Source organism: Bradysia coprophila, assembly GCF_014529535.1.
Source record: "Bradysia coprophila strain Holo2 chromosome X unlocalized genomic scaffold, BU_Bcop_v1 contig_38, whole genome shotgun sequence".
NCBI classification, from domain to species: Eukaryota; Metazoa; Arthropoda; class Insecta; order Diptera; family Sciaridae; genus Bradysia; species Bradysia coprophila.
Window position 1 is genome coordinate 506,411 of NW_023503327.1, and position 11,769 is coordinate 518,179.

At 43.0% G+C, this 11,769-nt stretch overlaps 1 protein-coding gene across 2 annotated transcripts in view; it reads right to left on the minus strand.

The window, feature by feature from the left end:
- Positions 1 to 2,186: 2,186 nt before the first annotated feature.
- Positions 2,187 to 11,769, minus strand: part of LOC119069621 (E3 ubiquitin-protein ligase highwire) — a 74,017-nt gene continuing 64,434 nt past the window's right edge. Inside the window, exons 19-42 of one of the 2 annotated variants that reach the window (XM_037173714.1) lie at positions 11,355 to 11,577; positions 11,108 to 11,278; positions 10,409 to 11,050; positions 9,806 to 10,346; positions 9,611 to 9,741; positions 9,408 to 9,552; positions 9,125 to 9,349; positions 8,933 to 9,056; positions 8,695 to 8,839; positions 8,390 to 8,615; positions 8,228 to 8,326; positions 7,940 to 8,051; positions 7,320 to 7,866; positions 7,036 to 7,255; positions 6,433 to 6,971; positions 6,175 to 6,374; positions 5,619 to 6,094; positions 5,354 to 5,553; positions 4,330 to 5,286; positions 3,940 to 4,112; positions 3,140 to 3,866; positions 2,990 to 3,075; positions 2,826 to 2,925; positions 2,187 to 2,758 (exon numbers count right to left, since the gene is read on the minus strand). In XM_037173714.1, the coding sequence (XP_037029609.1) occupies positions 2,375 to 2,758; positions 2,826 to 2,925; positions 2,990 to 3,075; positions 3,140 to 3,866; positions 3,940 to 4,112; positions 4,330 to 5,286; positions 5,354 to 5,553; positions 5,619 to 6,094; positions 6,175 to 6,374; positions 6,433 to 6,971; positions 7,036 to 7,255; positions 7,320 to 7,866; positions 7,940 to 8,051; positions 8,228 to 8,326; positions 8,390 to 8,615; positions 8,695 to 8,839; positions 8,933 to 9,056; positions 9,125 to 9,349; positions 9,408 to 9,552; positions 9,611 to 9,741; positions 9,806 to 10,346; positions 10,409 to 11,050; positions 11,108 to 11,278; positions 11,355 to 11,577 (7,393 nt within the window). In that variant the 3' untranslated portion in view covers positions 2,187 to 2,374. Of the gene's footprint in view, positions 2,759 to 2,825; positions 2,926 to 2,989; positions 3,076 to 3,139; positions 3,867 to 3,939; positions 4,113 to 4,329; positions 5,287 to 5,353; positions 5,554 to 5,618; positions 6,095 to 6,174; positions 6,375 to 6,432; positions 6,972 to 7,035; positions 7,256 to 7,319; positions 7,867 to 7,939; positions 8,052 to 8,227; positions 8,616 to 8,694; positions 8,840 to 8,932; positions 9,057 to 9,124; positions 9,350 to 9,407; positions 9,553 to 9,610; positions 9,742 to 9,805; positions 10,347 to 10,408; positions 11,051 to 11,107; positions 11,279 to 11,354; positions 11,578 to 11,769 lie in introns of both variants that reach the window. The other variant, XM_037173713.1, reaches the window with a different exon arrangement.

Sequence of the window (11,769 nt, forward strand, 5' to 3'; positions counted from 1 at the left end):
CTTCTTCTTTAATTATTTTTAAATCATTGCAGCACGTTTGGGCTTATTCCCTTGACTGAAAGTCAGGGTCTTATGAAAGAAAATACCCTTAAATGTCCGTAACGCTAAGTTCACTTTGATATTTTGAAAATGTTCTACATTGGCAAAAAACGTTAAATACAGAAAACGTCCGTACACTTGTGGACTCGATAACTCGAGTAATTATTTACTGATTTGCAAAATTTTGGTTTTAATCGACGGAGAATGAAAATCATGAGGTTAAGTTCGTAGATGGTCAATATTGGAGTAATGAGATGGGAGTAATTCTCAAGAGATTTTTATACTTGTTACCGCGATAACTTCCATAATTCTTATCCGATTTTCAAATTTTTTGTGTTATTCGACGAAGATTGAAATTCTTGAGGTTGAGTTTGCAGATGGATAATGTTAGAACAACGAGATGGGAGAAATTCTACACAGGCGCTTTCTCTTGTTACCGCGCGATAACTTGAGTAATTTTTACCCGATTTTCAATTTTTTTGTTTTAATTGACAGAGAATGATATTGGAGTAGTGAGTTTGGAGTAATTGTAAACATATTGTCAGAAATTCTGGATTTCTGGTCTAACAGTTAAGAAGTACTTCCCAAAAGAGTTTTTGCTTGCTTACCGATAGCTCGAGTAATTCTCAGAGGCTTCAAAAATCAATTTCGACTAGTAGCGTAGTTCATGTGGTCGAACATTGGAATTTAATTGTACTAGTAATCTGGGATATACGACCATTTTTGAGTGAAATCCGTATTCTTAAACGATTTTTTTTCGGTCCTAAAATGTTTGAACAAGTGTGAACTTTGCGGCCAGAGCGAAGCGAGGGCCGTAATTCACACGAGTTATATTTTTTCAAGAGACAGGCAGGAAATACGCCACCTTTTCAGCTCATTTAGTAGACTATATGGAGACTCATATTAGGTGTTAAACGTACCTCGCTGGACCATTCATAGCGTATGTTTTCTGTTATTTGACACTCATAGAGCTTTTTAGGAGACAATATAGGAGACTCGTAATAGAGTAAAACATCGCTCGCTGGGCCAGCAACTCATAGCTCTTTTTGTTTCTGCAGAAAATTAAATTAAATTTGAGTAAAATGAAGCATGTGATGGCTGCTGTTTTCTAAATAAAAGAGACATTGATCTTTCATGTGAATATAATTTTGTGATCGTTGTTACAAGATATGGGAGAAATTATACTCAGACGCTGATCCTTGTTATCGTGATAACTTAAGTAATTTTTACCCGATTTTAAGTTCGTAGATGGATAATATTGGAGTAGTGAGGTTCCAGAAAAAATTCGACGAGCAAGTGAATCTGGATTTCTGGTCGAACAATCTAGAAGTCTAGAACAATCTTGCTTGCTTGATAACACGATAACTCGAGTAATTCTCAGAGGCTTTATATTAAGAAAATATTAAGTGTTTTCGACCAGCATCGTAATTCATGTGGTTAAATTCGAACATTGGACTTTATTGGACTGGTAATCTGCGATATACGACAATTTTTGCGTGAAATCGTGTTCTTAAAAGAAATTTTTTCGTTCCTAAAGTGTTTGCACGAGTGTGAATTTTGCCAGAGCAAAGCGAGGGCCGTAATTCACACGAGTTATATTTTTTCAAGAGACAGGCAGGAAATACGCCACCTTTTCAGCTCATTTAGTAGACTATGTAGGAGACTCATATTAGGAGTAAGACATCGCTCGCTGGACCTTCAACTCATAGCTCTTTTTGTTTCTTCAGGAAATTAAATAAATATGAGTAAAATGAAGCATGTGATGACTGCTGTTTTCTGAATAAAAGAGACATCACCTTTTCATGTGACTTTAATTTTGTGATCTCAAAAACACCACCTCATTTAAAAATGGTTAGAAAACTAAGACTGGAATTATAGAAAAAAATAGCCAGTCAAGGGACATGACCCACCCAAGAGGTGGGGCCTAGTTCATTTAAGACCAACAAATCTCCATCAGTTGGTACAATGTGGAACTTTACCGTTTCACATATCGGTTCATAATACCGATTCTTCGGGGATGTTTTCAATATTTTTGAATAAGTCGACAGATGTGCCCTTCGAATTGAAGAAGTTTGAGAAAAATGTCCAATTCTTCCTTCCCGTGTAGCTCACCAAAAAATGACAACCCAATCAAACACACACAGCTGATTTCCGGTACAATATTTATTACAACGAATTACATGAGATTAATCTTGAAAATGTGCAAAGATTCAGTCTTAAAAAAATGATAAAAAATTTTTTAAATGCTTAACTGGCACTGAGATCAAACGAAATTATAAATTTTTTGCTTTCTTACGCGTGTCTAAATATCAATCATAAAGGCGCGACAATTATTTCAAAATGTGTGAGCATTCCTACAAATTCCACAGCCTAGTGCAAATTCTTCGCCAGTCGGTGGATGCACTACATGCAGTGGACAGTCTTCGCCCAACAACTGCTTCGCCTTCGGTCCAGCCGGACATCTGGGTAACTTACTTTTCACTATGTTCGTCAACCGTTGAAAATCGTCGTGGCACGTATCACAGAAATGCGTTGTACCGAAGCAAAAGAATACGGCCACCGAGCAGCAGTAGCGGCATTTGTATTCCAGAAAATCGGTGCCATGCTTCGGACACATCTGGGCGCGGGCCACATCACTGCAACCACCGCAAACCAATTCTTCTGGATCGAATTTGTCGCCCATTTCAGCGTCACAGCGTGCTTCGCCGCCGTAGTAAGCCTATCGAAAGACAAGTGAAGGAACAAAATCAATCGACCGTTTTCGGAATGGGGAGTTTTGACAGTACCTTTTTACATTTGAAGCAAACGTAGTACGCGTACCTGTCCATGGCATACTGTGTCAAGTCTCTGTGATCCGTACTCTTCATGATCCCTTCATACTCCAACCTTTTGGTAAAATATGAGAATTTGAAAAAAATTTGGATTTCTTCAGCCCATTCACACAACTCACCGCATCATTGCCTTCCGCCTGACATCAGTCTTTAAGCTGATTATTGGTTCCAAGACTTCATTCAGCAGCGTATGGGTGATGTCAATCTGTGAGACATTGAACAGAGGGTTAACGAATGAAACGTCCGAAAGCTCAGCGAATCAAATTTACCTTGCAAATGGGACACTGCGAAAAACCGAATGTGATTCTCGGTCCGCTCCACCCTTTCTGCAGAACCTCTTTGCAACAATGGTAGTGGAACACATGACCGCAATCCAATTGTATTGCTGGAGCACACGACAGCGCTTCGACGAAGCAAATCATGCACATGTCGTCCGCATCCTGTGTCAATTTCGGCCCAGGCAACGGTTCTCCATCGTTGCACATCGTTTGTAAGCATGGCAAACACTTTGTTTCGTTGATAACTCCTCCGCACGGATGGCCGCATTGCTTACTTCTGGTGCAAGTGTTAGCCGCATGCACTTGACATTCAGCATTGGCACAAACATTTCCGATAGCCAACAATCCTGAATTACCCGTCACACCACAGAAACGGCAACGGCCGATCGAACTCGACGGTCCGGAGATGATGGCATTGTTGCCATCCCGAAACTCGACCATCGCTTTCAATGTCTTCGAATCAGCTAGTGCGAGCAACCAAAACAATTTCGTACGACCGCAACTTTCGTGCAATTCGACTCTGATTGCCTCTTCCTCTTCTTTACACAGCGTTCGGTGATGTGTACGCGTTTTCCGATTCAAGTGCAAGAATCGATCGCAATCACCGCACAACGATCCGCAAACTTCACACTGAATGACCGCTGGTGTTATGCCATCATCGTGGTTTGAACAGTGTGGTCGAGTTTCCGATGATTTTGACCATTGACCGGACGATAGTCTGGGGAGATTTGCGGACAAATTAACCATTACAGAATCGCGGGGAGTTATAAGCATTCCAATAGAGAACTCACCTCTCCACATGATCTTTGTCCAAGACACAGAGACTAGCTAAGGCCAGCCACAATGTTGCCGTTTTTATGCAATTCTCGTTCGTCCGAAATACTTCTTCCAATCTGGTCAGATTCAAAATTGATTCAGCTATAGCGGCCTTGGTCACCAATGACCATTTGTCGGAGAATTTTCCCTGAAGTGAGATATTCGTTAAAGAACTCGGTCGATTCGAAATGCTTGAAAATTCTGAGTTAAGGACACTTTTCGTCCATCGCACTATAAAACTATCAGGCTAAAGCTTCAGCGTTTCACTTTCATTGCTACTGTCCAATCAAATGTACGTGACGAAAGATTGAGGAAATAAATTTTCTCTCTCAGATCCGTTTCACAATAAAACCAAAGAAACTTACCCCGGCCATGTCTCTGATTATCCCTATGATATTCTCTGCCTGCTTCACTGATATGGAACCTTTCATGAACCAAAGTTGATTCAAGTTTTTCTCGTCCTTATTGCCGAAATGTTCATCGTTCAAGTTCCGCAACGACGAGTTCTCGCCAATACCAAAGTCAAACAAATGTTCCGTCACCTCATCGATGTTCTGTTCGCCGCTCCTTAAACTGTAAACGTTCAAGTCGATGCAATTGCACAGTTTTACCGTCGTAATCTGTTTGTTGGCCATCGGTGCGGTGACATTTTTGATTTTGATTTGCAGTTGCAGAGCTTTGGCGATAACAGCCAGAAAAATGTCAATGATTCCCAGTCGATTCATGTCGAACGCATGACTGCTCTGATTGACAATGCTAAAGTCATTCGGTGGCATAACGCGAATACCCAAAATGTCGGCCAGATTGTCGGGAGTTATTTCGGGAAGAATGCGACGCAACAACAATGTCACTTGGCGTTGAACTCGATCGCTTCCGGTGTGCAAAAGGCTCAACAGATCCTTCAACAAAGAATATTGGTGGGACAGATAGGATCTACCGACCGTACTCCCTGACAGTGCCAACACCATGCTCAACATTTCGAAACAATATGTGTCGGGTGCTCTGGAATTCTCGCTGCTTGAATCGCTCTTTTCGTCGACGTTGCCCAGCGGAACATTATTAACATTCGTCGTTGCGTTCAGAATTTCCCATTCCTCTTTAGCCCGTTGTGTTTCTTTGCGAATCGCATGGACTATGTGCACGATGACCTGTTTCTGCAAATGGCTCAATTTGCTGCGACTGAAGAGTATTCCAACCATATGCTCACGCAAATCCAACGAATCGGCCAGTAACGATGTGGCACTGGATTCCATGCCAGCGTTTGCTGTTAGATTCACATTTTCTGTTTGATGTTCGGTGCCAAGAATTAGTTTTCCGAATACCTGGAAGCAACAAAACAGAATCGATAAGAGTCCAAGCCGACAATCCGTCAATCTTTCCCGGTTTTACTTGAGCTGTAATCAGTCGAAATACTCGCAAGGTTTCTGCTTCACAATTCCGTTGTTGAATTTGGAATGCATTCGTCAGTTTATTGTGTCGTTGGTGGACCTCCTCCAATGACGTCGGTAATCCGAGAATTTTTATTTGACGCACCCTGAGCGTGTTCTCCGATCCACGGAATTCGAGGCGAAAATGTGTCCATGAATCGTCTGAAATAAAGGGCAGAACAAAATATTCGTACGCTTGACGTGCGGTGTGTTGTTGTCTAAATTACCTCGAAGGTTCGTCGAGATCCATGTTCCAGCCTTCGAATCCACTTCCACGCTTTTCACCAGTATTGTGTCTCCCAGTGATGGGCCAGCATAGAAACTCACATTCGTCACCTTGTTCTGAATGTCCCGGCTGTTGTCGATATGAACGAATATCATTTTGCACACGAAACTCAGTTTGTTCATCGAAATTTCGATGATTTTCGCCTTGTTGCGATCCTCTTCGTCACTTTCCCAGAACGTTTCCGTTGAACCGTCCGTTAGCGATCCGACCATCGTTTGTCGGGACGAAACTGTTATCTCGAACATGCCGGCCAGGTCCATCAAATTCGACACTCTTGTCTCGTGATTGACACTCAAATGTGGCACCCAGAAATTCGGATTCGATTCGAGCATAGCCGCTGACGATAGTAACAACATTTCCTCATTCTGTTCGTCGGATCGGGATAAGATCTTTGAAATGTTGCCGAACACGTGCGACCTGTGGGATGGAGACGTTTTTTTTTTGTTTATTTTGATTCGGCTAGTTCGGTGTGTCAAGCAGGTCTGACATGAACTGACCTGTGCAAAAATTGATGATCCGCTTGTCTAAATTTGATACCAAAGCACTGGATGGCAATTTGTTGCAACGATGACCCGGGCGGAAGCAGCAACGTTAGATCGGCCACCGTTTGCAGATAAGTGTGAAAGCTTTGTGTCAGTAGCAGCGAAATCTTACCGCACATTTGCGTCGACGAAATGGGATGCTCCAACGCTTGTTCCTGTGAGGAGAAGTGATTAGTTAAACGTGCAATCGTTGTTGACCACCTTGACTCATACCGTCTCATCATTTTTGGATGAATCGTCCAACACAGCCGGTTTCAATGAGCTCACGAACCACCACATCAAATCATGCAAACAAGACGTTTGAGTTACTGATCGCATTAGCCAGTTCAGTGCTTGCAGTGAATATATTCGAGCCGTTGCGACACGCAAGCTCCGTTTCAACGAGTTACGAAGTTTGTCCAAATTGTGCTGCTCCATGATGAATACCATCGAAGGACGGGATAGTAGGCAAACATTCTGGTCGATATTGTTGGACTTGTATGGTGTCCCCGAATTCCTTTCCGATCTGTTCGTTCGACGATTTGCATCGGCCGACGATGATGGAACGTTCTCATTGCGGACAAAGGCAGAGTTTTTGGTCCTTGCATTTGTCACGTGATTCGGAATTACTTGCTCGTTTTCGTGCGGTTCCAGTGTAACGTCGGTTTTGATTTTATTTTGGGTAGTAACATTCGATGACACCTGGAATACCGATTCGGGAACGAGCTTGCGCAAATTTTCCGATGGATGGCACAGAAGCAAGGAACCGCCATCTGCAAAACAATTTTTTTATTTCATTTTCTTGTGCAAGATCTCTAGGACGACTGCCAGACATACCGTCACATGTTGAGTTATTTCTTCTTCGTAAAATTACTTTCGAATTCTGTCCCGATACGTTGTCGTTACCTTGCATGTACTTCGACGTTATGCTTTGATTCGGCCAACCCTGTCCCATGGACATACTTCGATGGAATCGAGACAACGAATTCGTGTTTGTAATGGAATTGGTGAGGACACCACTTCGATCCATTGAGTCAATTGAAATTTCGGAAAGAGGCTGCGTTGAATAGAAAAGTGATTGCAGCCTGTTCGGTATGCACGATTATATCAGATCTCCTTACCCTCTCAAATCCATTGTCCGTGGAATTCAGCCCGAATATGGTGTAAGGTGTATCATTGGTCGCCGATGCACCCAACGACTCTAAACAAGAAAACGTATCCGGCGCTTGCCATAGCAGTTCAGGTGATACACACGACGGAATATCAGATCGTCGGTATGGCGTCGATGAAACTGGTCCTTTCCCCGCAGCATCTCTACAATTGTATGCCAACATGACCTTGCTGTTGCGGACACTCGAATTGATATCACCGCGGCTTGTACTCGGTTTATTCAAATCCGATGCAATTTGATGCAATTGCGTTTCGGTCACGACGGGCATTTGTTGCGGCGATCGCTTCTGATTGCCAATTAGGCCACCGGAGCCGGTGGACGACAATTCCAACAGGAACAATGAATTTTCCTTCATCATCGAATACACTTCCGAATTCAAAATCATATTGCAATGCAGACTGAATAAGTTCTCTAACTTATTGGTGGATGAGTACGTTTGTATGTTGTTGGTGGTGGTGTTGTTGATGTTATTGATATTGATGAATCGCACCAAGTACCTGATGTCACAGAAATAAAAAAGCGAAAACGTCAGAAGCGAATTTCGAAGCGGAAAGACAAACACAAAGTTACTTTTCTCTACACCGCTCACACATTAAATACCAGCTTGAAGCACCCTTTCCACCTTCACCACAATTACCAGCCCAACCCTCGCAAAATGCCCCAACAGCATTGTAACCTTTACCTGATTGGAAGGTATAAAATGAACGCATAGTTAGTAAAGCATGAGTACCATCACCGCCGATCAGGGCGTCATGAAATCAAATTGTTAAAATAAAATGACAACAAAATGCAAAGACAGAATTATGAATGTCTTAAGCCCACACCGTCCACCACACCATATTCTATCTAACAATTTACCTTTGGCCGGTTTACCACAACCAGGATGTACGGAACGCATATGGTACGTGACAGGAATGGGAATGTACATGTCACACAGCTCACAATAAGTGCACTCTTCTGCGAAATGGAAACAAATTAGTTGGCTTCTCGACCCCGACCACCACTCTCCCATCGCCTTACCTTTCTTCTTCTTTTTATTTTTCTTGGAATCGTCGCAAATGTTCTGATCATTGCGGTGATTCAGCATGACATGTGGATTGTGTATGTCCTTTAGCAAATCGGATGCCGCACTTTGAACCACCTGAATGCAATTGCTACTCAATTGATCCCATAAGTAAACCAGACATTTCAACGCTGGCGGACAGACTATCATCAGTTCGGGCAGAGCGTGCAGTTTCGGTTGTTCCTGCAATAATGACACAAAGACGAGAAAAAAAATGTGGTTCGGTTACACAGTCAATTCGATTCGACGTCGTCACAATTACTTCAGTTCCATTTTTTCGAAAACGACGATTGTGAACACTTGAATTTCCCGATTTGGTGAGCGTTTCCAGTGTCGATGGTCGAATGTTCAGATAGTTGCCAGCATTTGCCACTTCAACGGAATATCTCTGCTGAGCTCTTTGTTCTCTGTTGTGAGTAAATTGAACACGGGTCAGACAAAATCGGAATCGGAGGAAACCGGCCATGTTTCGCCCTTTAGTTCTGAAAGGAATCGCTTACTTTGACAACAACACCTGATCACCGGCTGCATCCAGACCAGGATTCGTAATAAATGCCCCGTTCTTCGGAAGTGTCGGATGAAACTTAAGAAACGACGAACAGGCCATAGCATCATGAACGATACCTGTAAAATCAGCCGGTTCACATTGTCTTCCGGTCAAAAGTTTTTTTTTTCAAATTTTCTTTTGCTACCTTCGTGCCAGAGAAATGCAGCGAAAACAGCGCGTAAACTTTCGGCCAACGACGATGGTAGGGCCCGTTTTATCGTTCTGCCCATATCCGCATTTACCGAATTGTTAATATCGTTGTTATGATCGCGCATGCTGTTCTTCTGTTCGCTGTTGAAATTTATCTTGCCACCAGCATGTTGATCATTTTCTTTCGTATCCGCCGACGGTGAATTGTTACAAAAGTAGCCTGCAAGTCCGCATGTAGGGTTTATGGAAACAGAAAAGTGAAAAATAAATGGATTTACCCTGAACGCTGCGTTTGTTTCGCATTTTACGTGGACTGTGCTTTGGTGTATTGGCAAAATTTACTGTTCGCACAGTCTGTGCCGTCCTATCGTCAGTTTGTGATGAGTGGGAATCAACGAAGGAATACGATTCGGGTTCGGCTTCCTGTTTCATTTTAAAGATTTATTACGGTCTGGCAAACGTATCATCAGTGTCAACTTACGTCACGAAAACTACTCTGACTGGGTGACTGACTCAAATCCTTGACCAACGTGCTAACCAAAATCGAAGTATCCGATATCTCAACGGACTTGCTGCAACTACCGCCATGAGTGGGAAGCTGATCAAATCGACCTGAAAATCAGCAACGAATAAAATCTACCTCGCCCACAATGGTTACATATCACTCTCAACAAACCTATCGGAACGGCGACAGGACTCGAACTACGGCTGTGATGCGGTGCCATCGATTCATTTCCATTGCTAACGGGTCCACCGATAGCCTTCACCAAATCTCGAACCGAAACCGATGCAAATTCGGACAGTTCGTTTCGTTTTTTTGAAAAGTCTTTCCCATCGAAACTGTCGCCCTTGAACCATTTGTGTAAGGCCTGCAGCTTGCTGGCACCTCCGCCAACTACGCCGGCAAGTGTATTACCGATATTCGATTGATTCGGACTGATCGATAGACTGCTTCCCGACGAATTGTTTCGCATATTTGAACCTCCTGTTTGCGTTGACCGCTTATCGTCGTCATCCCGACTACTGCTAGAGGTCTGAATGAAACCAATTGCTGAACTGTAGTCATCGATTCGTTCGGTTTGATCGTCATATGTCTTCGAATCATCGTCCGATTTTGTTTCGTGCTGATCGGTGCTCTCGGATGAGTCTATCGGAAACGACGAGGTGGCACCTATTTGCGTAAATACAAGCGCATTTGGTCCGAGTATCGGAATGAACTGTAAGAGAATTGAGACATTACTCTGGTTATAACACATCAAATAGTTGTATGCACACATACCTTCTTCATCGGCGAGCCTACTGGTACAGTAATATCGTCCGAATCAATAGTTAATTCGTTCACATCGAGAGAACTCTGACTGCTGTTTCGAATGCGAGCCAACATGATTTTCGCCTGTGGTTCTATTACCGGATGAAGAAGAGTCTTTCCTAAGTGCTGATTATACTGAAGACACCATGCTTCCGGCGGATACCGACCGATCGTGCAATGCTGACGAATCGATTCGGTTGATAGACGCACCCAGACTCCATCGTCGTTTTCGACCTCGTCAATGAACGATATGATGCCATCCATTTCCACAATTCCGACCTGTTCTGACTGCAGTGTGGGATGTGAACGGATTCGCAGACCAGCTGAATGTGACGATACAAATTTTCTCAGTTTGTTCGGTGGTTGGGTCTTCTTAATGCACGGTTTTTGTGGCGGTGGTGGAATGCCAGCCTCTTTAACATCCACACGGTAGACCTCTTCGAGTGCAACACCGTCTATGGAAATTGTTAGACAAAAATTTCCAACCGAACTCGGTGTCCACACCGCGCCGAAAGTCCAGTCACTCATAGCATGTGCGTAGAGTGTTTCGGTTACTCGTGTTTGATTGGGATTGTAAAATCGAAGCTCCTCGAATGAGTAGTGGAGGAAAGGCTACAAAATGAGTTTAGACTTAGACACGAACAAAACAATTTTTGAAACTTGTCCAACCTTCATGAACGTTATTGCGTTAAAGCACATTTTGTCTTTGATTGTCGGTTCATATGCAATTTTCGGTGGCCCAGTAGCGCCTCTGACCGTAAGGTCGATTGATTTATTTTTCTTTATCGGCTTACGACCTCCATTAATTACTCCGCCAGATGGAGTAGCCTTGATTTCAATCTAATCATCAACAAATCAACAGTCATGAGACACATTTAATAGCTCGAACAATCAAATGAATGAAATGGAAACAAACCTTCAGATCGGGTATGTACACTGCATCGCCATACTGATCTCTGCATATTATGCTCAGTTGAGTGGGCCAGCCGTAGCGAACCGGCTCTTGAATCGGTTTTAGTTCACATTTATTCGGATCAAGACGAGGTTCCGGCTGTAGCCAAGCGGCAAGACGAGCACCTGACGATCCCGGTGCAGCACTTACGAAATCTTTTAAAAATTGCTTTTCATTTGATTGGCCACTGAAAGAGAAAGAAAGCAGAGTTGAAAATCGAAAACCGCCGTTTGCATATGTTGTTTGAGTCGGAGAACGGAAGATCGATTAATCGGAGCTGACTCCTAAATTTTCTATTTTCTCAATGTAAGTCCTTTGACGAGGAAGAGACATATTTTGGAATTTCGAAAGATTCGAAAAATTCTCTCCAAACACATAT